Source organism: Leucopleurus acutus (genome assembly GCF_964270905.1).
Source record: "Leucopleurus acutus genome assembly, chromosome: 7".
NCBI classification, from domain to species: Eukaryota; Metazoa; Chordata; class Mammalia; order Artiodactyla; family Delphinidae; genus Leucopleurus; species Leucopleurus acutus.
The window spans coordinates 100320515-100348283 of record NC_139150.1 but is presented as its reverse complement, the minus strand read 5'-3'; the positions used below and the strand labels follow the sequence as shown (position 1 = coordinate 100348283).

At 37.8% G+C, this 27769-nt stretch overlaps 1 protein-coding gene across 3 annotated transcripts in view; it reads right to left on the bottom strand.

Annotated features, from left to right (window-relative positions):
* Positions 1-27769, bottom strand: part of PPP3CC (protein phosphatase 3 catalytic subunit gamma) — a 91724-nt gene that overhangs the window by 43268 nt on the left and 20687 nt on the right. For all 3 annotated transcript variants that reach the window (XM_082842269.1, XM_082842270.1, XM_082842268.1), the window contains exons 2-3: positions 6078-6275; positions 5618-5742 (exon numbers count right to left, since the gene is read on the bottom strand). In XM_082842269.1, the coding sequence (XP_082698395.1) occupies positions 5618-5742; positions 6078-6275 (323 nt within the window). The remainder of the gene's footprint in view (positions 1-5617; positions 5743-6077; positions 6276-27769) is intronic.

The following is a 27769-nucleotide window of genomic DNA, read 5'->3' as shown; positions in this document are numbered from 1 at the left end:
ACTCATTCTGTCTAGCCACACTGACCTTGTTTCTATTCCTGGGCTGCCTTAGGCTTGCTCCTTCCTCAGAGCTTTTACACTTGATATGCCCTTTGCCTGGAATGTACTCACCCCACCCCTCCATCTACGCATGGCTCATTCCCTCAGGTCATTCAAGTTTTTGTTCAGATATTACCTCTTCAGATAGGACTTCCCTGATCTCCAACTAAATTAGCTACTCCTGTCCCCCTTTTGTCCCTTACCCCGATAGACACTAAGCAAATATAAGATGCCATCTCTCTCACTAGAAAACACAGTAGGGACTTCCCAGGTGTTGCAGTGGTTAAGACTCCGCACTCCCAATGCAGGGGGCCCGAGTTCGATCTCTGGTCAGGAACTAGATCCCACATGCATGCCACAACTAAGAAGCCTGACTGCCGCAACTAAGGAGCCCACCTGACACAACTAAGACCCGGTGCAACCAAATAAATAAATAAATATTAAAAAAACAAAACAAAACAATAAAGGACTTGGCTTTGCTTGTTTATCTCCGCATCCCCAGAATTTAACAATGCCTCTCAACTTAGGTACTATTAACAAGCATAATTCTTTGTTGCAGGATGTTTTGTATTCCTGAACCCTGCTCATTAAATGCCAGTAGAACTTCTCAATTATTGTGACAAACCATTCATATGTCATTGTACATAATTATGAGTACATCTGCAGTATAGTTTCTCAAAAATGAAATTGTTGGATCAAAATAATGTACATTTTGAGACACACCTTGCAAAATAAACACTATAAAATGTAAATATATAGACACATATGAATATAATTGGATGGCTTTTTCCTTTTTTTGGTTGACTTTTGTTTTCAACATAATATTTCAAATTTCACAAAATATTCCAAGGAAAAATTACATTAAATTCATATATAAACATAGAAAGCACTTTCTCTCTTCCTACTTACCTTTCCCAACCAAGAACATGATATATCTTTTGAATTATTTGGTCTTTATCTCTGCCTCCTGTAACGATCAACTAAACTTTTTGAAGTAATGAGTTATAATGCCCATCCACACTACAATGTAATTTGGTTGATATACTTCTCAGCCTCTAATCTCAAGTTTTATTTCCTCGTATTATACATCAGTATGCAACTGTACAATTATCTTGTACACATCAATTAAAGGTCATGATTATCAGAAAATCTGTTCGATACTCTTTGTATTCCTATGTGAACAGAATTTTTACTCCATCTCAAGAATCATTTCTATATGTCAACAACTGTTCATTAGTTGTCCATCTGATAACATTTACATCACCTAAACATCTGATAACATTTTCTCTTTGGTGGCTCCTGTGCATTTAGTACAACACATCCTATGCTGAAAAGGTTCCCTTTAATCCTTTCTCTTATTATAAAATCAATGAAAGGAAACTAAAATTTAGCTTCCCCTACCACAGAGGAAGTACTTTATAATGGGTGCAAATGAAGAAGGAATATCAAAAGGCTCAGACAAAAGTGAAACTTTACTATTCTGTTTTATTAGTCACATTTGGACCAGTCCCTGGTGTACTACCAAAGCCCACGTTGCTTCAGGAAAGATCAATGCTTGCTCCCGGCATGGAAAAAAAAAAATCATCATGCCTTGATTCTCTCATACAGGCTCAAGGAAAGAGAAATTATTAAGTATGGAAGAGAAAATAAAGTTCTGTGAAAACGATTTGGCAATACATATCAAAAGTCTTAAAAATGCTCACACTCTTAAAAATACTCATTCTATTATAAGAATCCAATCTAAGGAAATATCAGAAATGCTATTAAAGATGTATTCAAAAAGATGTTAATTGCAGCAATATGCAGAATGGAAACAACTGGAAAACAACCTTGTACCACTTACAGTACAAGTGATACAATATCCAATTAACTGCTGCTTAAGCCATAAAGACATTTAAACATCTCAGAAAACAAGCAGTCTGGAGGCAAGATGTCTAGGTTTAGTGTACCAGCTCAACATCTTCACCAAGAAATCATGCCCTCTCTCCCTCTTTGATCTGCTATTCACAGCAGGTCTGCTTTTCATTCTTAGTTATAGCACATCCTCATGGTCACAAAATGGCTGCTACAGTACACACACCCACATTTGACATGACATAGGGGAATGGGGGTCCAAAAGCTTTCACCTTGCAAGAGTCTTTTCATCTGGAAAGAAAAAATTTCAAAATAACACACACAAACAACAATGACAACACAACATGCAGAAGTCCCTTTATATATTACTGGGCAAAAGAGGATCTCATGTTTACCCTGGACTAGTTACTGGTAACAGGGAATGGATTGCCATGACTAGTTCAAACCAACCAGAATTCATTCCCTTGGGCTGGGATAAGGGCCTTCCCTCTCTGAAATTAAAAGTTCTCCCTGAGAACTTTTAAATAGGTAGAGTGTGCAATGTTACAATCTGCAAGTATGATCTCCACCCATCCCAGGTACCTATTTAGTTCTCCCTGACAACCCCCAATCCCATTTATCTGAACAAAACAGGGATTTGATAGTAAGGAGGGAAGAGAGAAAAGGTAGGCAAATAAGCAGTACCTGCTACAAACCAAATTATCCAAAGAGAAATGGTGAAATAAACTACGGTATCTATACCACTAATCATACTTTTGGAGAAATTTTAATGATAGAGAAAAGTGCTCTCAAGACAATGATGAGTGGGGGGGAAAGACTACAAAAGAGAATGCACACAACGATCTCAACTTTCTTTAAAAAATATACACATGTAAAAGAAGAAAAAGACTGTGAGGAAATATAACAAAATGTTAACAGTAATTTCATTATAATTCATTTATAACTTTATTTGTAAGAATTTTTTTCTTAGATTCTGCATTTCCCAATTTTTCTACAAAAAAATGACTCTTTATAACAAAAAATTATAATAGGGACCCCATCACCTTATTTTCATCTGTTTGACAAAAACATCACACTCATGCTTATCAAGCACATTGATAAAAATTTATTGTTCAAGTATATACTTGTATCATGTTAGACTATGTTGTAGCTTACAGAAATCTATATAATCTTAGTGGTCTATAAGTGGCTTCCAACTAACATGAGATATATCCTACAGTTCAGTTTTAAAACTGGTATAATACAGCATTGTCAATTTAAAGTTTTGATTCATTTATCTCTTAAGCTGTTCCAGAAAAACGCTTTGTTAGCCAAACATCAAATAGCACGATAAAGCCAAATATAAACTATGATTTATTAACATTCATTCAGTCAACAAATATTGAGTGCCTACTATGTGTCAGGCACTGTGCTCAGTCCTAATATGAAGATTATTGCTAATAATTAAATAAGTACTTTTGGGGACTTCCCTGGTGGTTCAGTGGGTAAGACTCCATGCTCCCAAGGCAGGGGGCTGGGGTTCAACCCCTGGTCGGGGAACTAGATCCCGTATGCATGCCGCAACTAAGAGTTCACATGCTACAACTGAGAACCCACATGCTGCAACTAAGAAGTCTGCATGCCACAACTAAAAGATCCCGTATGCTGCAACAAAGACCCGGCACAGCCAAAATACATAAATAAATATTAAAATAAATAAATATTTTCATATCGTACTGAGCAATCTATTCATAAGCAATCTTTTCTATTAGACTGTCAGCTCCCATAGAGACCATGAATCCTACTCATTATTTGATGCTCAGAGCCTGCCATAAAGTTCGCACTCAGGAAATATTTGTTGATGAGTGACAGAAAAAATATGCTAACACAAAATATTCTGAATATGGCATATGTGTACAAAAATCATCGTGGGTCTGTGTGTGTGTGTGTGTGTGTGTGTGTGTGTGTGTGTGTGTGTGTATTGTGAATATACTGATGCATTGAAACTATTTTTAAAGTATGTAATCAGAGGATGATTTGGCACAATATTTATCCTTTTAAAAAGTTATTTCTGGGCTTCCCTGGTGGCGCAGTAGTTGAGCATCTGCCTGCCAATGCAGGGGACACGGGTTCGAGTCCTGGTCTGGGAAGATCCCACATTCCGCGGAGCAACTGGGCCCATGAGCCACAACTACTGAGCCTGTGCGTCTGGAGCTTGTGCTCCACAACAAGAGACGCCGCGACAGTGCGAGGCCTGCGAACCGCGATGAAGAGTGGCCCCCGCTTGCCGCAACTAGAGGAAGCCAAAGCACAGAAACGAAGACCCAACACAGCCAAAAATAAAAATAAATAAATAAATTTTTTTTAAAAAGTTATTTCATTAAATAAAATTAATTAAAAATTCAGTAAGTTCTGTATTCTTTTCTTCAGCGTCTAAAACCTCCTCATGCTACTAAACACAAAGAACTAAGCATTCAGTGAGTCTTTCAAACACCCATACTTTTGACATACTGTCTATTAAAATAGGATGTGGATAGGAATATGGGAAGCTTTTAATGTTACAGTCTGCAAGTATGATCTCCACCCATCCCAGGTACCTATTTAGATATCTTGGGAATTTACTGAGCAGCAGGGAGAATGTGCTTATTTCCTTAGCTTCTATCATTAACTTTCGAACTCATAGATGACACTAAATGAATTTGAGACACTGGCAAGATAACACTGAACTTTTCTGATTCATGCACTTAGACTATCTATCTAACTAAAGAGTAAGATATATTTCTCTTGTCGTTTATTTTTCTGGCAGCTTTAGTATCACAGCTGCTTTTTTGGTTGAGTACCAGGTGAGAGGGTTGACTTGTATTTAGGAGTGATGCTGCATGAACAATAAACCTTTAACCACATAGTACAGTGAGGGTCCCACACTACGAGGGAGAGGCAGAACTAAAGACTGCAAGAACAGCAAGCAGACTCAATTTCTCATCTCATGCTTATTCTGGGGATATTATAAATTCGATTACCTGCACTATTTCAAAAGTTACTTCTCTTTTATTTGCCAAGCATGTACAGCTGAATCAACGGACATTAAATATGAATGTAATGTGGTTCCACTGTACTCAAGTCATTCCATTAGGTTTTGAAATAGTTTTATCTTTTGTACATAAAAGCTTATATTTTGTTTTAAATCTAACCATTTTCCAGTCATCATACAATTTTCAAAATATATAAATTGTGAGTTTTCATTAACTTCATTAACTGTAATCATTTTTTCCTTCAATGAACATGTACTTCCTATGTGCAACAGTATCATAAATTATTCCTACAAGAGGCTAAGTGCCTGATTATTCAGCATTGGCAGTTAATCTAAGCGTTCAATGTAGCCCAGCAGCTTATAGTTTTATAATTAAGGTGAGCTAATCCAAACCCCACTTAGGGTGAACAGCAATTTATATCATTTATATACAGCCTGTACACTATCTACAAAGAGGAAAGGCTGGTAAACACTTAAGTTATTTGCAAAGCAGCGTTAACATAGCCTTCTATATGTCAGATTTTTACTGGCTAATAAAAGGAATAGTTCTTTTTATATCAATTAAAACGTATCTCTATCACTTTAATTATTGAAAGTAACAAAGTTTATAAATTCTGCCAGTGTGTTCTCATTTTAATTTCTTCTACTGAAGAATGGAAAGAAATTTTTTAAAAAGATAATATGATAGTTCCAACACACCAGTTTAATATTTACCTCTATACTGAAATAGCCTCTGTCCACATAGTCACCCAGAAAGAGGTAGCGTGTATTACTAGGTGATCCTCCAACTTCAAACAACTTCATCAGGTCAAAAAACTGTCCATGAATGTCACCACATACTAGGAAAAAAAACAGACCTAGGGTGAGGTGAAAAATTATGTCTTAGAAGAGAGAGGGCATTACACCAATAGGACCACAGTTTAACTTTTAACTTAAATCAGTCTAGCTTTTGACTGGACTGCTCGATAACTGCAGGCAATCTATCAATACGAAATAGTCCTACTGGAAATATTAGACATTTTAAATTGTATTTCTTCAATGAATAACACATACTAAACAACCCTAAGACTGCTCACAATTCCTAGAATAATGATCACACATTTTAGTTGGTTATTTGTAATCACTTCTCAAATTAGCTCAAATCTAAGTACCACCATGCGAATACTTCTCATACCTGTGATTGGAGCATCTACTTCTATCATAGTCTTCTCTTGTCTCAGGATGGCAGCCCCATCATTGATTATCTTTAAGGCTACTTCCTCTTCCAGTCGCCCTTCCTTCACCAAATGGTTTTTCAAAACATCAATTTTAGGTTTCCCATTCTCAAATACTTCCTTCAAAGTAAGCCGCTGTGTTGGAGGAAAAGGGACAGCTAGGAAGAGAGAAAAAAAAATTTTTTAACAGTTAAAGGTATAGAGAAAAACCATAAACACATTACTTTTATGTAACAAATTAAACCTAATGCATCGCCACGATTTCACATCCACAGCACCAGAACTACATAGGAAAACAAATCGAAGATACTATATATTATAGATGATCGATTCTAGTTTTTTAAAAGGTCACAGTTAAAGTCATTTAAAAGATATATGTGTGTGTGCGTGTATAAATTATGTTATACATATAAAGATGAAAGACTTGAAGTTGATTCAGTAGATAAGCTAAAAGTGAGACAAGGGACTACATGATATGAGTATCTTTTATCTATGGAAAATGTGTTAAAAATGAAAACTATGGTTTAAAAAAATGAAGGAAAAGAAATCACAACACTAAAAGGGCATTTATTTCTTCCAAAGAACAGACCTAATGAAACCATGTCTTGGAAGTTTGACTTCAGTTCCTGATCAGGGGAATCATAGATTTTTTTTATGTACGTACGTATGTATTAATAAAAGGTAGTTGCTTAAAATATTACTCATAACAAGAACACAACTAACAGGATGGAGCTCTTTCACAGAATAACTTGCTCTAGTAACAGAGCATAAACTTGAGAAAAATAGGTATGGGAGGTCTAGCTGTGTTTTCTAATCTCGAAATGCTAACAACTAACTTCAGTGTACACTGGATATAAAGTTTATATACAACATCATGGTAAATTAGCAACTTGAACAGAAAAAAATTTTGACATTTTAAAATTGGCTATCACCTCTTCTTTTACCTATCTTATAATGTAGTCTACTTTAGATTCCCTGTGACCTAATAGCCACAAGTCTATAAACCATAAGTTTTAAAGGAGGGATTCATTTCAATTTGTGGTTACTGTCTGGTTATTCCACTTCTAGCTTTATGGAAGTATTATTAAGAACCAAGTTGAAATCTACAGGCACTTAAACAATTTTAGACTTGATCTAGCCATTCCATTTTGTATTTTTTACAAATAAAGAAAGTCCTATGGGAAGTTTTATAATGCTCTTAGCTATAATTTGACTCATTTTGACTATTCAAAGCCCATTGAAAATATCATAGTAGCTATCCAACCAGCAAATATTATCCTGAGATAGGGGACCATATACATCCCAGTTTACTCAGGACAGTCCTAGATTTCAGCTGCTCTCCTAGTAGAACTGTTAATAGCATCCCCTTTCCCTCTTAAAACTGTCTCAATTTAAAGGACAAATTAGTCTTAATTTGTGTAATTCATATGGAATATCAATATACTATTTTAGTAGGATAATCTAAATCTAAAATAAGACAAAAATAAAATATTATGATGAGTCTTTTATTCATTCATCTGGTGAGTCTATAAGACAGGGTGAAGGTTAGTCCTGAACAAGTTTACTTAAATTTTTACTAAATTGTTTTTAATTGCCCACTTTGTAAATCAAAGAAATTGGTCAAAAAACTTAAAACAGGGCTTCCCTGGTGGTGCAGTGGTTGAGAGTCCGCCTGCCGATGCAGGGGACACGGGTTTGTGCCCCGGTCCGGGAAGATCCCACATGCCGCGGAGCGGCTGGGCCCATGAGCCATGGCCACTGAGCCTGCGCGTCTGGAGCCTGTGCTCCGCAACAGGAGAGGCCACAACAGTGAGAGGCCCACATACCGCAAAAAAAAAAAACTAAACTAAAAACAAGATGAAATAATACAAAATCAAATATGTTGGAATTGACAAAAATGTATCATAACAGAGGTAGTATGAGAGACAAGAGATCCACAGATATTATTTGACTTCTACCAGTAGTATTATTACTTACTAATAAAAATCATTTCCTCCAACCTCAGTTGTAATCAGAGAACAGTTTACAGAACAGGAAACCCGTTTTTCTTATATATCATAAAAGTTACGTAAGTAAAGGTGACAACAACCTAAAGAGCTCCTGAGGAGGAAATTTAGAAAGATATTTTTTCTTTCTCTCAAATTCTTCAGTTGTAATTTATTTAAAACAAGTAAACAAGTCAGTTAAATGAAAGTAAGGATGAAATGGATCAAGGGGATTATGCCTAGCTAAGAGAAATGGGACACAGCTGAGCCAGGAACACTAAGAGGAATTAAGATTGGCTTGGGACAACATGCATAAAAGAAAGTTCCAGGAGAGTCCTAAGTTTTTAGGTAAGGGTTATTTTTTTTTTTAATTTTTGAATTTTATTTTATTTTTATACAGCAGGTTATTAGTCATCAATTTTATACACATCAGTGTATATATGTCACTCCCAATTGCCCAGTTCAGCACACCACCACCACCATCCCACTGCGGCTTTCCCCCCTTGGTGTCCATACGTTTGTTCTCTACATCTGTGTCTCAACTTCTGCCCTGCAAACTGGTTCATCTGTCCCATTTTTCTAGGTTCCACATACATGCGTTAATATACGATATTTGTTTTTCTCTTTCTGACTTACTTCACTCGGTATGGCAGTCTCTAGATCCATCCGCGTCTCAACAAATGACTTAATTTCATTCCTTTTTATGGCTGAGTAATATTCCATTGTATATATGTACCACAACTTCTTTATCCATTCGTATGTCGATGGGCATTTAGGTTGCTTCCATGACCTAGCTATTGTAAACAGTGCTGCAATGAACATTGGGGTGCATGTGTCTTTTTGAATTATGGTTTTCTCTGGGTATATGCCCAGTAGTGGGATTGCTGGATCATATGGTAATTCTATTTTTAGTTTTTTAAGGAACCTCCATACTGTTCTCCATAGTGGCTGTATCAATTTACATTCCCACCAACAATGCAAAAGGGTTCCCTTTTCTCCACACCCCCTCCAGCATTTGTTGTTTGTAGATTTTCTGATGATGCCCTTTCTAACTGGTGTGAGGTGATACCTCATTGTAGTTTTGATTTTCATTTCTCTAATAGTGATGTTGAGAAGCTTTTCATGTGCTTCTTGGCCATCTGTATGTCTTCTTTGGAGAAATGTCTATTTAGGTCTTCTGCCCATTTTTGGATTAGCTTGTTTATTTGTTTAATATTGAGCTGCATGAGCTGTTTATATACTTTGGAGATTAATCCTTTGTCCGTTGATTTGTTTGCAAATATTTTCTCCCATTCTGAGGGTTGTCTTTTCCTCTTGTTTATGGTTTCCTTTGCTGTGCAAAAGCTTTGAAGTTTCATTAGGTCCCATTTGCTTATTTTTGTTTTTATTTCCATTACTCTAGGAGGTGGATCAAAAAAGATCTTGCTGTGATTTATGTCAAAGAGTGTTCTTCCTATGTTTTCCTCTAAGAGTTTTATAGTGTCCGGTCTTACATTTAGGTCTCAAATCCATTTTGAGTTTATTTTTGTGCATGGTGTTAGGGAGTGTTCTAATTTCATTCTTTTACATGCAGCTGTCCAGTTTTCCCAGCACCACTTATTGAAGAGACTGCCTTTTCTCCATTGTATATCCGTGCCTCCTTTGTCATAGATTAGTTGACCATAGGTGCGTGGGTTTATCTCTGGGCTTTCTATCTTGTTCCATTGATCTATGTTTCTGTTTTTGTGCCAGTACCATACTGTCTTGATTACTGTAGCTTTGTAGTACAGTCTGAATTCAGGGAGTCTGATCCTCCAGCTCTGTTTTTTTCCCTCAGGACTGCTTTGGCTATTCAGGGTCTTTTTTGCCTCCATACAAATTTTAAGATTTTTTGTTCTAGTTCCGTAAAAAATGCCATTGGTAATTTGATAAGAATTGCATTGAATCTGTAGATTGCTTTGGGTAGTATAGTCATTTTCACAATATTGTTTCTTCCAATCCAAGAACATGGTATATCTCTCCATCTGTTGGTATCATCTTTAACTTCTTTCATCAGTGTCGCATAGTTTTCTGCATACAGGTCTTTTGTCTCCCTAGGTAGGTTTATTCCTAGGTATTTTATTCTTTTTGTTGCAATGGTAAATGGGAGTGTTTCCTTAATTTCTCTTTCAGATTTTTCATCGTTAGTGTATAGGAATGCAAGAGATTTCTGTGCATTAATTTTGTATCCTGCAACTTTACCAAATTCATTGATCAGCTCTAGTAGTTTTCTGGTGGCATTTTTAGGATTCTCTATGTATAGTACCATGTCATCCATAAACAGTTACAGTTTTACTTCTTCTTTTCCAAATTGTATTCCTTTTATTTCTTTTTCTTCTCTGATTGCCGTGGCTAGGACTTCCAAAACTTTGTTGAATAATAGTGGTGAGAGTGGACATCCTTGTCTTGTTCCTGATCTTAGAGGAAATGCTTTCAGTTTTTCACCATTGAGAATGATGTTTGCTGTGGGTCTGTCATATATGGCCTTTATTATGTTGAGGTAGGTTCCCTCTATGCCCACTTTCTGGAGAGTTTTATCATAAATGGTAAGGGTTATTTAAAAAATCAATACCCTTCAAATCAGAATAAAAGAATCTTCAACTTTAAAGGAGTGGGTCTTACCACCCTCTAAGTTACCCCTAGCTATGTTTAGAGCCCTGAATTCCATTTCCCTTCTTGTACTGGATAGTTCTATACATACGATAGCTGAGATTGATTCACAGAAGACTGGGAAGAGCCACGATCCAGAGAAGACTAAAGGAAATCGAGCTAAGTTTGCTAATGAAAGGAAACAGTAGAAACTTTCCAAGTAAACTTTAAACCTCTGTGTAAAAAAATATGCCCCAGACAAGAGTGACCATTATGTCTGAGTATCCTGGTTTATTTATTTTGTCCTGATGTAATTATTAATAATGCTTCCTTTTACTCTCAAGTATCCTGATTTAAACAACCTATCCAGAAACAAAATTAATCAGAATCAACTGATCAGAGGCATTTGTTTAGAGCATAGATTCTTAGGTCTCATACGTGTGGAATCAGGATCTTTGGAGATTACACAGGCCTCCACATGGTTAACAAGTACCCCAGGCAATTCTCATGCTCACTAATCTCAGATAATCAGCACCTGTATTCCCAGTCATCACATAGTCATAGTTTACTGGTCTTCATGTCCCTTGCCCCAGCCCCTATGTGGCCACATGAATACATGGAGTTCAGAATTTCTGAGTGAAAAATAGAGGATCTAGAGTAGTGCTTTGTAAACTGTCTGTTGGAACTGCCCCCACCCCAGCATCAACAAGTGGAAAACTATACTTTGTAAAATGCAATAAAAATAAATTACTAGAAAAATGATCACATGCATAGATGTTGTGCCAATGTCAAGCTGCTATAAAAGTTTTTAAATGCTAATTCTCTGTATTTACTGCAGTTAGTAACAATTCGTGGACAGACATTGGTCCACGGACCACACTTTTGAGTAACACTGGTTTGGATAAACGTGGATTTGGGGGAACAAGAATAAGACTAGAGGGCTTCCCTGATGGCACAGTGGTTAAGAGTCCGCCTGCCTATGCAGGGGACACGGGTTTGTGCCCCGGTCCGGGAGGATCCCACATGCTGTGGAGCGGCTGGGCCCGTGAGCCATGGCCGCTGAGCCTGCGCGTCCGGAGCCTGTGCTCCGCAACGGGAGAGGCCACAACAGTGAGAGGCCCACGTACCGCAAAAAAAAAAAAAAAAAAAAGAATAAGACTAGAATCAAAACTTAAATACTACGCATATACATGTCTCTAAGCCCAAGTTTGGAGATTTTATTATGTCTTATGTCTAATGTATACAAAAGATGATATTCAACTGGCTTCACTACTCACTTCACAGTGGATGATAATCTAAACCCAAATCTCTGACAAGTTCATTTCAAACTGCCTTTAATGGCACACAGGATTTCATTAATAAGAAATACAACTTAAACACTTGGACCCTGAAGTTGTAGCCTCTAACATCTTATCCATGCTTTAAACTATGAAGTATTTGAACTGTAACACAGAGGTTCAATTCTTGCATCCTTTCAAATTATAAATAAACCACTCACCACCACACATGGAAGTTTCCCTTCATTTCTGTGGCTGTGTGTTGCGTCTCTAAATATTCCATTTATAAGGCTGTCATCCTTCCAAAATCATGTCTTAGCACAATTTTTCAAATTTCAAAGAAAAGGTACTCAAGTGATTACAAGGCTAATAAGTAATTCCAGACATTTTATTTGTTCAAAAAATTAAATAGGCATTTTAAAATAAAAGAGTCAAAATGTCAGTAGTGTCAGAGCTCAAGTTACTGCTTTATTGGTTTCTTCATATTGTCACTTGGGGTTCCTGGTTCCTTCATTTTTAATAGAGGCATGTTATTTTATAAACTATAATCATTACCAACAAGAAAGTAGGGTTAACAGAGGGATTAAAGGGTCTCAAAACACGAGCATAGAGTTAAAAATATTTTTTGACTATGAATCAAAAGGCCATTTATCCAGAAATGTGATAATTTAGGGGTTATAAAACTACAGTACTTTTTTTTAAGAGTAGAGGAGGTTCTTGTTACTCAAAGATGATTGGTGGGCTTCCCTGGTGGTGCAGTGGTTGGGAGTCCGCCTGTTGATGCAGGGGACATGGGTTCGCGCCCCGGTCCGGGAGGATCCCACATGCCGCGGAGCGGCTGGGCCCGTGAGCCATGGCCGCTGAGCCTTCGCATCCGGAGCCCATGCTCCGCAACGGGAGAGGCCACAACAGCGAGAGGCCCGCGTACAGCCAAAAAAAAAAAAAAAAGATGATTGGTGATAGAAAAGGCCACTTTAAGTGTATCCACATTAAAAAAAAAAAAACAAAAAACAGTCATTCTAACAGGTCTGAGGTGATATCTTGCTATGATTTTAATTTGCATTTCCCTGATGATTAGTGATGTTGAGCACCTTTTCATGTACCTGCTGGCCATCTGTAATGTCTCCTTTGGGAAAATGTCTATTCAGTTCCTCTTTCCATTTTTAAATTGGATTGTTTGGGTTTGTTGCTATTGAGTTGTATGAGTTTATTATATACTTTGGATATTAACCTCTTATCAGACATATGATTTATAAATACTTTCTCCCATTCTGTAGGTTGCCTTTTCACTTGGTTGATGGTTTCTTTTTCTCTGCAGAAGTTTTTTAGTTTGATGTAGTCCCAGTTATTTTTGCTTTTGTTGCTTGTGCTTTTGATGTCATACCCCCAAAATTGTCACCAAGACCAATGTCAAATAGCTTTTTCCCTATGTTTCCTTCTAGGAGTTTTACAGTTTCAGGTCTTATGTTTAAGTCTTTAATCCATTTTGAGTTAATTTTTGTGAGTGGTCTAATTTCATTCTTCTGCACTGTAGTTATACAGCTTTCCCAACACCACTTATTGAAGAGATTATCCTTTCCCTCATTGAATATTCTTGGCTCCCTTGTCAAATATTAGTTGACTGTATATGTGAGGGTTTATTTCTGAGCTCTTGATTCTGTTCCATTGGCCTGTGTGTCTGTTTTTATTTTATGCCAATACCATACCGTTTTGACTACTAGAGGTTTGCAGTATAGTTTGAAATCAGGACATATGATGCCTCAAACTTTGTTCTTCTTTCTCCAGATTGCTTTGGTTATTCAGGGTCTTTTGTGGCTCCACACAAACTTTAGGATTGTTTTTTCTATTTCTGTGAAAAAGAACCATTGGCTTTTTTTTTTTTTTTTTGCGGTATGAGGGCCTCTCACTGTTGTGGCCTCTCCCGTTGTGGGGCACAGGCTTCGGACGCGCAGGCTCAGTGGCCATGGCTCATGGGCCCAGCCACTCTGCGGCATGTGGGATCTTCCCGGACCGGGGCACGAACCCATGCCCCTGCATCGGCAGGCAGACTCTCAACCACTGTGCCACCAGGGAAGCCCAAAACCATTGGCATTTTGATAGGAATTGCATTGAATCTCCAGACAACTTTGGGTAGTACAGACATTTTAATAATATTAATTCTTCTGATCTATGAATATAGGATGTGTTTCCATTTGTTTATGTCTTCTTCAATTTCATCAAAATCTTGTAGTTTTCAGTGTACAGATCTTTCACCTCCTTGATTAAATTTATTCCTAAGTATTTTATTGTTTTTGATGTTATTGTAAATGGAATTGTTTTATTTCTTTTTCAGATATTGCATTGTTAGTGTATAGCAATACAAGTTATTCCTGTATGTTGATTTTGTACTGAATTTGTTTATTAGTTCTAACAGTTTTTTTGTTTGTTTTTTGTTTTGGTGGAGTCTTTAGGATTTTCTCTATGTAAGACCATGTCATCTGCAAACTAAGACAATTTTACATCTTACTTTCTGACCTGGATTGATTGATTTTCTTACCTGATTGCTCTGGCTAGGACTTCAAGTACTATGTTGAATAAGAAAGGTGAGAGTAAGCACCCTTATTTTACTCCTGATCTTAGAGGAAAAGCTTTCAACCTTTCATTGATGAATATGATGTTGGCTGTGGGCTGGTCATATATGGCTTTTATTAAGTTGAGGTATGTTCCTTCTATATGCAATTTGTTGGGTGTATTTATCAAGAAAAGATGCTGTTTTTGTCAAATGCTTTTTTTGCATCTATTGAGATGATCATATGATTTTTATCTTTTATCCCATTAATGTGATGTATATCACATTTGTTGATTTGCATATGTTGAATTACCCTTGCATCCTAGGGATAAATATCACTTGATTGTGGTGAATGATCTTTCTAACATGCTGTTAATTAGGTTTGCTAATATTTTGTTGAGAAGTTTTGCATCTCTATTCATCAGGGATATTGGTCTGCAGTTTTCTTTTCTTATAGTTTCCTTATCTGGCCTTTGTATCAGAGTAATGCTGGCCTCAAAAAAAAATGAGTTTGGGAGCATTCCCTCCCCCTCAATTTTTTGGAAGAGTTTGAGAAGGATTGGTATGAATTCTTTTTTAAAATGTTTGATAGATTTCACCAATGAAACCATCTGGTCTTGGGCTTTTCTTTGTTGGGAGGTTTTAGATTACTGATTCAGTCTCCTTATTTGTTATTGGTCTGTTCAGAGTTTTCCACTTCTTCATAATTCAGTCTTCATAGGTTAAGTGTGTCTAGAAATTTATCTATTTCTTCTAGGCTACCCAATTTGTAGTGGATAATTGTTCACAGTAGTCTCTTATAATCCTTTATATTTCTGTGGTATCAGTTGTAATGTCTCCTTTTTTCATTTCTTAATTTATTTATTTGTCTTTTCTCTTTTATTCTCAGTCTAAAGTCTGTCAATTATGTTAGTCATTTCAAAAACCAATTCTTAATTCTGTTAATCTTTTCTATTGTTTTCCTGGTCCCTATTTCACGTACTTCTACTCTTATCTTTGTTATTTCAGTGGTGAAAGCTGCTGGGTTATCTGTTGAGCTGGTTGCCATGAACCTCATTCACGCCCACTGCATACCTGCCATGGTAGCCCCTTCATTCTACTCAATTCTCTGCTCAAATGTTACTTCTTCAGAGAGCTCTTCCCTATTTTATCCAAACAAAACAAAACAAAACAAAACAAAACCTCTTCCCTAGACACTGATCAGAGAAAAGGTTTGGTTCGTCATCAATTTCTAATTAAGTACTTTGAGGTATATATTATGTACACACTATTGTTGAGACATATAGAAACTAAGTCTGAGCCAGATATCAACTGTTGAATTCTACAATTATGCCACCAAATGTTCATTTCAGATACGGTAAACTCCTGCTCAACCTTTCATCCTAAAATTGTTTCCTCCTCAAAGTTTAGTCTGGGGATCAAAAATATCAGAATCACCCAGGAGCTTGTTAGAAGTGCAGGATATCTGGCCTAACTCAGATATATTGAAATCAGAATCTGCATTTTAACAAGATGTTCAGGTGCACATTAAGAAGCACTACTATAATTTACTGATTTTTAACTCCAATTGTACATTAGCATAACCTAGGAAGTTTCTGAAAATATAATGCCCTCATCCATTTCTAGAAATCTGGATTCAACTGGTTTTAGATTAGTGTCCCAGAAACTGGTAGTTTCAAAAAGCTCTCCAGGTAATCCTAATGTGCAGCCTAATGTGCAGATTGAGAACGAATGTTCTAAGTTAAATGATAAATGCATTTTTTCCTAATTTCATATCATTCTAAATTCTTGTATTTTTCTCAATTCATCCTTCTTAACTCTAGAGCTACACTGTCTAATAAAGTAGCTACTAGCCACATGTGGCCATTTAGACTTAAATTTAAATTAATTAAAATTAAATAAAATTTAAAATTTAGTTCCTCAGTTGCACTGACCACATTTCAATGCTCAATAACCTCATGTGCTCAGTGACTGCCATATTGGAGAGCATAAATACACAACATTTCTATCAGTTCAGAAAGTTATATTGAACAGCACTGCTCTTTAGTAGTTATTCAAAAAATGAAACAGCATTAACCAGTTAATCTGAGCAAACAACTAGTGCAGTGAGCAATAAATAAATAAATAAATGCACCATTCAAATAGGAAAGTAACGTGTAAGATTCAAAAAGCAGTTAAAATTAATGAAACTTAAGAATGATCCAAGAATAAAAGAGTATTTGGGCTAAATGCAGACCAAAAGTTGGCATTTTTATAATTGGTGCTCTAGGCTATCTGTGCAACAAATTTTCTTTTAGTGCTCCAAAATCAAACTAGTTTAAAGAAAAAAGTTTTAAGAAATTTGAAAAACATTTCAAAAATTAGAAAATTGGGGGGGGTACCCTACATAAATTTTCATTAATAGCACATATTAAACTAAAAGCAGATTGCTACATGTTTAGCACGACTGCATTAATAAGGCTAGGGGCAGCAAAATGTGTTAGATAACCTTTCCAATTCTGAGCTACTATGAATAATGTTGCTATGAACATTCTTCTATCTGTCTTATGGTGGATGTAAGCACCCATTTCACCCAGGATTGGGAATGCAAGGTTAGGGGGGTAGGCATAGGTTTCATCAAACAGTTCACTGAAGTCTTATACCATTTTAGCCACACCAGCAAGGTGTGAGGGTTCCAGTTACTCCTTGCCAACACTTAGTATTGGTCACTTTTAAGTTTTACTCCATTATAGTGAGTGTCTACTTCTCTTTGTGGTTCTAATTTACACTTCATTGGTGAATAGTGATGCTGAGCACGCTTCCACTTGTTTATTGGCTATCTTCCTCTTGGGACATGCCTAATCAACCAATTTTTTGTCCATTTAAAAATTTATTCAGGGGGCTTCCCTGGTGGCGCAGTGGTTGAGAGTCTGCCTGCCGATGCGGGGGACACGGGTTCGTGCCCCGGTCAGGGAGGATCCCACGTGCCGCGAAGTGGCTGGGCCTGTGAGCCATGGCCGCTGAGCCAGCGCGTCTGGAGCCTGTGCTCCGCAACGGGAGAGGCCACAATGGTGAGAGGCCCGTGTACGGCAAAAAAAAAAAAAAAAAAAAAAAAAAATTCTTCAATATATTTTTTCCATTGACTGATAAAAGTTCTTATATATTCTGAGTATGTCCTTTATCAGATATATGTTTTTTTCTTAATCATCTTTACATAGCATACAATTCAATGAATTTTGACAATCATTACAACAGAACTGACTGTAACAATTCTACGAGAACGCTAGGAGAGAGCAAAGAACAGAAATGAAACTGATAAAAATAAAGTATATAATATGTAAGACAAACTAGAAAAGTTCTTTTGGAATACAAAGGAAAAGGACAAATATGAAAATGGTGAGAGACAATGACATACAAAGAATAGAGGATGGAGAGCCAAAATAAGAGGTTAATGATATTCCTGAAAAACTAAACTAGAAAAAATGTAACAGGAAAAATACTCAAAACAAATTAGAAAACTTTTCTGAGCTATATAGAAAGGTTTGCTTAAACACACTGAATCGTTGCATTTCAGGAAAAACTAATCAAGAGGCACATTCTTGAAAAAATTCTGAATTATAAGGATAAAGAAGAAACTTAAATCATGATGGTCTACAGTTTTTTTTTTCTAGAATATTAGATTTCTAACATCACTGGAATATGTGTAGAACTCTAAGGAGAAAAGGTTGTAACTTGTAAGTTTTGTACTCAGCCAAATACTTTATATTATCTGTGAAGGTCACAGAAAGACATTCAGAAAATCAAAGGGACTCAGAAAATATATCACCTACGTAGCCTTCTTGAAAGAAAATTACCTCAACACTTACTGTAGGTAGTGTTCTGTTTTCTTGATTTGAATACTGGCTACACAAGTATGTTTCCTTTGTGAAAATTTATCAAGCTGTACAGTTAGGATCTGTGCACTTTTGTGTATTATACGTCAATAATTTTTTTAAAATCTTTTTAATGCAAAAACACTTGAGCCTAGCTGACCCCAGTCAGAGTTGAATTAAAATTAAGGAAAAAACTGCAGAAGTCATGATACCAAAGATTTTCAAGTCTAGCTTTATTCACTTTGAACCCCAGACTCAGAAGTCTAGGTTGATTTCAGGAAGATTATGTAACTCAGAGATCAAATTTCCACTCATGTGCAAATTCTATATTTCAGTTCCTTCCCAGTCCTAAGAAATGTGTTTCTAGAATGATTTTTTCATGCCGCTGTTAAAACAGAATCATTCTTGACATGGTTGATGACCACATCCAAATCACATTTTGGACACTTTGCAAGGAACATTACAAAACAAAATATTTGTCTTTACCTCACCTCTCTCCTCAAAAACAGAAGGATAGTAAGTAATAAAACTATTTTCATTAACAAGTATGAACTCAAATAATGATTTTCTGTATTCTTTAAAAATTCATACAGCGAGTGCCCAGTCTATCAATGTTTCAGCAGGGAACATTGGGAACTGCCCGATATCAGTCTGCACCTTCAGCTGAGACATTTTGGCATTCTAGTCAGTATGAGAAGCCAAGAGAAGATGGGAAAGGAGGCACAAGGTGCTCTCTTTCACTCTCTAAGTCTGGAATGTTCTTTAAAGACCTCTTTTCAAAGCATTTTCTTCTCCTGAGCTGCTGTTCCCCACAGGGAGGCCAGAGCCATGGTATTTTGTCTCAAAAAGCAAGAGGGAAGAAGAGCCAATGGAAACGCTGATGTCCTTGGTCCACTGATAATATTAAAATATAAGGTATCGTGAAAACTCAGCTGTCAGGGACCCTGAGGGAGTGAGTCAATTTGAACAGACAATGGAATGCTTTGTCTATTTTTTTCCCTCTCTATTTTTTCCCTCATAAGATACTGATCATAAATATACATATATGTACATACACACGTAAAATTTTAAAAATAAAAGGCATATTTATGAATCTAAAATTCACACAGAATTAAGGAAGTCACTTTTAAAGGTTAGGATACAAAAAACTCATAGGTGATAAGTAATATGCCAAATACCTTTTATTTAAAATTGACAAGTGGTCCAGTGTTTAACTCTGTTTAAAAATAAATCTAAATAAATAAATAAATAAATCCATACGATATGATCTAAATTGTGACTAAATAATGCATTAGAAAAGGCAATAAGGAAATATACCCAAGTATTAGTGCTAGGTAACAAGATTCTAAATTATCTTATTCTTCCGACTTGCCTATTTTTAAACTTTCTCTGATTACCCTGTATCACTTTTATAATCAGAAAAAAATGTATGTAAGAAGTCAGTATACAATTATTTTGTACACTATATGATCATAATGATATTCTTTTAACTGAACAATAAAAATTGGAAGAAAAGGATGAAAGTATAAGCAAGAGTGTTTGGACTACAGACAGCTTTTTTTTTCCTATCTGCTCTGCCCTACATTTTTCCAAGTTTTTATAAAAAACTTTATTAAAAGAAAAGTAACAGATGCCAAGGGCAAAAAGAAAGGCAATCCCACTGGCAATAACTTTCCTTATGTTAATCCGTTTTATACATAAATAAGACTTCTCTCAAATCAGCAGAGCTATACCCCAAACTGACTCTTACCAGCAACATTAAAATTTAAGTTACACCTATAAGCAACCAAGAGTTACTAAGATAACAAAGAGGAAATTCTGTGGCTTATGCTTCAAAACACACAAAGGCACTGTGGTTAGCAGAAGGCAGACCCCACAAGATGCCTGGTCCATGGTATACACACACCTTCTCCCAGTTACTCCATCAATGATCTAGGTACTGCTGGAAGGAAGTTTGCAAGCATAATTAAGGTCCCATATTAGATGACCTTAAAATAGGGAGACTGTCCAGGTGCACCTGACCTAATCACAGAAGACCTTTTAATCTGGATTTAGAGGTCAGATATAGGAGTTCAGAGAGCTGAAGCATGAGAGGGATTTGATGTGCAATTTCTCCATTGTTAGCTTGAAGATAGAGCAGGCCACGGAGCAAGGAATGAAGGCAGACTCTAGGAGCTGGGAGTGGCCCCCAGCTAAAAATAAGGACTTCACTCCTACCACCACAAGGAACTGCCAGCAACCTGAATGTGCTAAAGATCAGATCCTTCCCCCAGCCTCCACATGTAAACTCAGCCTGGTAGGCACCTTGATTTCAGCCTTTGAGCCCTGAGAAGTCTATGCCATGAATGTACCTCTGACCCACAGAACTAGGAGCTAAAAAAACGTTGTTTTAAGCCACTAAGTTTGTGGTAATTTGTTACACAGCAATAGAAAACTAATACTGAATTCTTGAAGTCAAAGTTTTTTCCTAAAGCCGTTCAACAATTACAAATATACTTTTATACACATAAGAAACTAACACCAGCAGCCTCTCAGAATCAAAACAGAAGTCCCAACTTATAACTGTACTATGACTCATAAAACAGATGAAGTGAACCAAACCAAACCACAACATGCATCACAGACTATCTAAGCTCAAATTCTTTTTAATACCAGATACTTCAGATCCATGTTTCAAGATAAGACCTCAGGCAAACTAATTTAACAGTAACTCTGCATAGACACTAGATCTGATCTAACACTAGAACTTCATGAGTTCTAGCAACTCATCTAGTCTACAAATTCTAACTAGTCCTTGCCCAGATTACAAACTTCCACCCTAAAATCCAACAATAGTCCTTCATCTAACAACAGTATCCAATGAGTAGCCTTCCTTACTGCCTCCCCCTATAGAGAAGATCCCTATTTCCTCTAGTTCTCTGCTTGTTGCAGCAAGTTAAATAAACCTAACTTTTTTTTCTTTAACTATAAATAAATCCTTCAGCTGACCTTGTTTCTGGGGAGACCCATGACTTTGTAACAGTGTGCACATATGAGGCCACTTGATTTCCACCTGCTCAAGGCCACCCTGCCTACTAGAGTGAGTTACCTGATCTTCAATAATTTTCTCAAGCACTTCAGGGTTAAGGTGATACGTGGGTCCTCTGACTTTCAGTCTTATCAGATTGTTCTGTTCAGGAGTGAAATCTGGCTTCTACCTAATTAACAGCATTCCTATCATCTGTCTGCTTGTTCAGTATCTTGAGTATCATTCATCTGTAAGAGGAAGCCCATAGGCAGAGGACAGACTAGGACCTAATAAGTGTATTTTCCAGCCAGCCCCAAAGGCTCACAAGTTCAGAAGGTCTCATTAGACCAGTATCTTTAGGCAAACTCTGCATTGGGTCAATTTTTCTAAAACTTCCTAAGGACATTCCTTAGTCCTTACAATCCTGAGAAGTGTTTTGCTTAGTTCTGTCTAGCTGGGGCTGAGGCTCTGATCGGCCCTCAATTGATGACGGCTTATCTTTGGTGTCACTTCATGTCTTCTGGAGACATATGGTTGCAAAAGTGCCACCCTTAACAATCGTTGCAGGTCACATGGTGTTTTCTCAACCTGAATCTTTGCCTCCTCTGTCCCTCCTCTATCTGCTTCCTTCACATTTTCAGATTATGAATATACTCAATAAATGGCATAATTTCACCAAGGAAAAATTTCAAATTACAAATGGCCTCTTGGGGACTTTTTTTTTTTTTAAATTTATTTTTGGCTGCACTGGGTCTTTGTTGCTGCGCGCGGGCTTTCTCTAGTTGTGGCGAATGGGGGGCTACTCTTCATTGCGGTTCACGGGCTTCTCTTGATGCGGAGCACGGGCTCTAGGCGCATGGGCTTCAGTAGTTGTGGCTTGGGGCTCTAGAGTGCAGGCTCAGTAGTTGTGGCACACGGGCTCAGTAGTTGTGTCTCGCAGGCTCTTGAGCACAGGCTCAGTAGTTGTGGCACACGGGCTTCATTGCTCCGCAGCATGTGGGATCTTCTCACACCAGGGCTTGAACCTATGTCCCCTGCATTGGCAGGTGGATTCTTTTTTTTTTCTTCAATACGCGGGCCTCTCACTGCTGTGGCCTCTCCCGTTGCGGAGCACAGGCTCAGGACGCGCAGGCTCAGTGGCCATGGCTCATGGGCCCAGCCGCTCCGCAGCATGTGGGATCTTCCCGGACCAGGGCACGAACCCATGTCCCCTGCCTCGGCAGGCGGACTCTCGACGACTGCGCCACCAGGGAAGCCCTGGCAGGTGGATTCTTAACCACTGCGCCACCAGGGAAGTCCTCTTGGGGAACTTTTAACATGAACAAAGTTGTTTATTTGAGAGGCACCTTAAAACAAGATAGGAAACAGAATTCTAAATACCCAGTGGTCTGCATTCTTTAATATGAGGAGGCTTCCAAATGCAATTCAAATTCTAAAAGTGCCTCCCTGAAAGACTTCCCAAACACCAGGAAAAAAGAACATTTATTGAAGAAATCAGGCTTATGTAGGCTTCCCCGATCTCTAGCAATTAGTCCCTATTTTGAGGTGCCTAGGAGATACAAAACCTGGAAAAGACTAATTGGCCTCACCCTAAAGAGAATTTAGAGATTAATTAATGCTTAAGAAACAAGGAAAGCCCTTACAATTTGTAACTCTCTGGAAGTTATAAGATTACTCATTTCTAACGCCCTCAGAATTTCCCTCTCATTCAACCTTTAACTCTTTTTTTTCTTTTGCGGTACACGGGCCTCTCACTGTTGTGGCCTCTCCTGTTGCGGAGCACAGGCTCCGGACGCACAGGCTTCGTGGCCATGGCTCACGGGCCCAGCTGCTCCACGGCATGTGCGATCTTCCCGGACCGGGGCACGAACACGTGTCCCCTGCATCGGCAGGCGGACTCTCAACCACTGCACCACCAGGGAAGCCCTTAACTCTTTTTTTATATATATATATATTTTTTAATATTAATTTATTTGGCTGCGTCAGATTTTAGTTGCGGCAGGCGGCATGTGGGGTCTTTCGTTGAGGCATGCGGGCTTCTCTCTACTTGTGGCGCACGGGCTCAGTAGTTGCAGCTCGCAGGTATAGTTGCCCTGTGGCATGTGGGATCCCAGTTCCTCGACCAGGGATTGAACCCGTGTCCCCTGCATTGGAAGGCGGATTCCTAACCACTGGACCATGGGGAAGTCCCTCAACTTTTAACTCTTAACAATGTCCTCTGTTATTGATTTTGAATGAATGTAAAAGAATGTGTGAGAAGACAGGGGAATGTGAATGTATGGTATCAGATGTGCTTTTGCTCAACTAGAAATAAAGAGAATAATTTGGTCTTCAAATAAGAAATGTCTGTCTCACCACAAGAAAGAAATGGTAATTATATGGTGTTACACATTGTTAGCTAATGCTATTGTGGTAATCATTTTGCAAAATATATCAAATCAACACATTGTACACCTTAAACTCACACAATGTTATATGTCAATTATGCCTCAATAAAGCTGGGGGGAAAAAGAGAAATTTCTGGTCGTGCCAAAATGTGACAGAATATAGTGAAAGACAAATGAGACAGCATACCATAAGGGTAGACAGTATGAGAATTAAGTATACTTTATTTGTCTGGGTTTGTAGTAGCTACAAAAACCAAACCAGACCAAACCAAACAAAAAAAACCTTTGAAGGGAGAAAGAAAATACGTTAAAATTTCTGACAAAACTGGTCAGATGTGAGGGATTTTTCATAAGGAATAATGGCTTATAAATCCTTTTAATGCAAATTCTTTCATGAATAATAAACAGAGTAAAACTAGAATTTGATTTCTTTCTGTTAAAAGAGCAAAGTTATTCTGTGCCCAGGGAAGACATTCCTTAAATCATCAAAATATTCTATTAACTCTGTGCTTTTTCACAAACTCATAAATCTTCTTTTTTTAAGTTCCTTACTTTTGGAAACAAGTTGACATTCCTAATAAACAGTCACTTATTGTTGTGCTTTTAAAGATACTGCCTGTAACTACTTCTCACCTTTGGATAGTCACAGCTAATATTTTGTCACATAACAATTCTCTTTGATTTTGTTTTTCTCCAAATTCAGAATAATAAAACTGTGAAGATGTTTCTCACACCTACAATATCTTTGGGTTTACACTAAATGACCATTAGGTTACACAAAGACTTGATCCCTTACCTTATTAAAAATATTTTTGAAGGATTACAGAAATTATTAGCTCTGTTTGGCATTCTCCAAGTTTTAGCTAACTCAAACTATTGTGAGAGCTCTTTGCTTTATTAAAATGGGGTAAAAAGAAAAAAAAAACTAATGAATGAAAAGAGTACAGCCTTCCTAAGGTAATCATGTGTAAGTAAAATGTGTTAAAAGTAGATATGCTTCAATGTTTGTACATCTTTCAGGTTAAAGATACATTTATATGCAAAGACTGACACAATAGCTGTCTACAAAAAGATTTTATCTCTAGGTTTAAATAAGCTTGTATTGGTGAAATTCTTAATACATTTTATAGGATAAATCAAAGGCCTGGAGATGTGTCAATGTCCTCTGTTCAGAACATATTCTTACTTTCAGAATAATCAATGACTGACTCCTTATAAAACTGATTATGTACTTTAACAGAAGATTCCACTCTCTTCCATTCTGATAAGGCTGGTTAATAATAATAAATTAACTAAAACCTACAGACTCAACATCAACAAGTAGTTTCTGCTGCTTCGTTACATTCACCTAAAGCTCCCAGTGATAATCTAAAGATCAAGAATTGAGCCTTGTGGAGACATGTCAAAAGAACTTCTGTTAAGGTATGTATCATGTACTTGTAACTATTAACACTATGGAGAACAAATTAATTATGTGTATTACTGACATCATTGCTATGGCCAGACACTGTGTCTGAGCTAGGATTTCCAGAATTGTTTTGATCCAAAAGCAGAAGATAATGTGAATAGACCATTTACGGCCAAGATCAACAGAACACAATCTCTCAGACGCCAGAAGCCACTGATTACCATGCAGTTTCCATGATTTTGCCCTTTATTCTCTTGGCTATTTCTTCTCTCTCTGCTGGTTCAAGATTCTAGACTGTCAATAAACACCCTGCCCTTTATTCCCAGTACTACCAAGACCTTTATCCTTGATAATCACCAAATGCAAGACTAATTCTTCAGACACAGGCAAAGGTGAATAATCCATATCCAAATTAAAGGGGAAAAAATGATTTGGTTACCAAAGGAAGATCCAAATAGATATGGGATATATGGGACATTATTTGAAACTTTAATAATAATTCTTGTTTGAGGTTTTGTCTGCTACAGATGCCATGTGTGTGATCTCCAGAGTCTTAAATGCTGCAGTCAGCCATTATCATGCCAGGTGATTCAAAAAACAATCATCTAGGGCTTCCCTGGTGGCGCAGTGGTTGGGAGTCCGCCTGCCAATGCAGGGGACACGTGTTCGTGCCCCGGTCCGGGAAGATCCCACATGCCGCAGAGCGGCTGGGCCCGTGAGCCATGGCCGCTGAGCCTGCGCGTCCGGAGCCTGTGCTCCGCAACGGGAGAGGCCACAACAGTGAGAGGCCCGTGTACAGCAAAAAAAACCCAAAAAACAAAAACAAAACAGAAAAAACAATCATCTAGGACTTCCCTGGTGGCGCAGTGGTTGGGAGTCCGCCTGCCGATGCAGCGGACACGTGTTCGTGCCCCGGTCCGGGAAGATCCCACATACCGCGGAGCGGCTGGGCCCGTGAACCATGGCCGCTGAGCCTGCGCGTCCGGAGCCTGTGCATCGCAACGGGAGAGGCCACAACAGTGAGAGGCCTGCGCATAGCCCCCCCAAAAAAAACCCAATCATCTAAGAAAAAGAAAAAAATGGCTTGGTGCTTACAGAGGTCAAAATTACTACCATCAAAAGCTTGATAAACACTCACAGCCTATCTAACAAAGATACAGATCTTGATTGATCACTTACCCTAAATGGTAAATCCCCCAGCTTAGTTAACAAATGATCAGAAGCAAAGAGTAAAAATTGAAACAGAAACTGCAAATTGCTCCCAAACGCTCAGAAAAACACTATGACTTAAAAGTCAGATAGGGCTTTCCTGGTGGCACAGGGCTTAAGAATCCGCCTGCCAATGCAGAGGACATGGGTTCAAGCCCTGGTCCAGGAAGATCCCACATGCCGCGGAGCAACTAAGCCCGTGCACCGCAACTACTGAGCCTGCGTTCTAGAGCCTGTGCTCTAGAGCCTGCGAGCCACATCTACTGAAGCCCACATGTCTAGAGCCCATGCTCCACAACAAGAGAAGCCACTACAGTGAGAAGCCCTCGCGCTGCAACTAAAGAAAGCCCGCAGCAACGAAGACCCAGCACAGCCAAAAAAAAAAAAAAAAGTCAGATAAAGTGAACCAAACCAAACCACAATATGCATTACAGACTATCTAAGTTCTAACTTTTTTTTTTTTAACATCGGCTCATTATGTTCCAGTACCACAGACAAACTGATCTGACAGTAACTCCTCAGGGACTCAGTTGTACCAAAGATAAAACCATTGACCATTCCAGCAATTCACCTAAATTACATATTCTAGCCAGTCCCTGCCCAGACTACTAACTTCCACCCTAAAATCACTCTATGACCAGTCTCAGTTCCTAAAACCCTGTAGAGCCTCTTTTCTAACTCCTTCTTTCTGAGATGCCCCACAGTTATTCTAGTATATGTTATTCCTTGCTGCAACAAGCTAAATGTAACTTATTTTTGTTAAGATACAGATGTGTTCCTGGTGGTCGGCTTTAACATCCCCAAGGCAGGGAACTGGTGGCCCAGAGTCAGGGAATAGAAGAAGACTTTTTGCTACACACCTTTTAAAATTTTATACCATATTATTTATTCAAAAAATAAATAAAATTAGAATTTAGAAATGTATATAACTATTATAAATGAATTAATCAAGAGAAATACTACCAATATCCAATTTGGCTGCAACTCACCTAGGAATCAGAGTATTGCTGGATGTCAAAGAGGAAAATTCACCATCTGTTTCTACAAGGCTAGAAAGATTACTGACTTTTTTTGGAGGGGGTGGGGGCGCGGGTGCCATGCCGCATGGCTTGCGGGATCTTAGTTCCCCGACCAGGGATTGAACCCAGGCCCAGGCAGTGAAAGCACCGAGTCCTAACCACTGGACAGCCAGGGAATTCCCAAAGATTACTGACCATTAATGGATCATCAATACATCATCAACAGATCTTTGTGTCCAAACTCAAAATCTCTTCCTGTTTGGAAGTTAAATCTAAATCAGCCAGCAGTTAGAGGTGATAATTTGCTTTGTATTTAATGTGAATAATTTTTTATTATACTATGCATTTATTAAA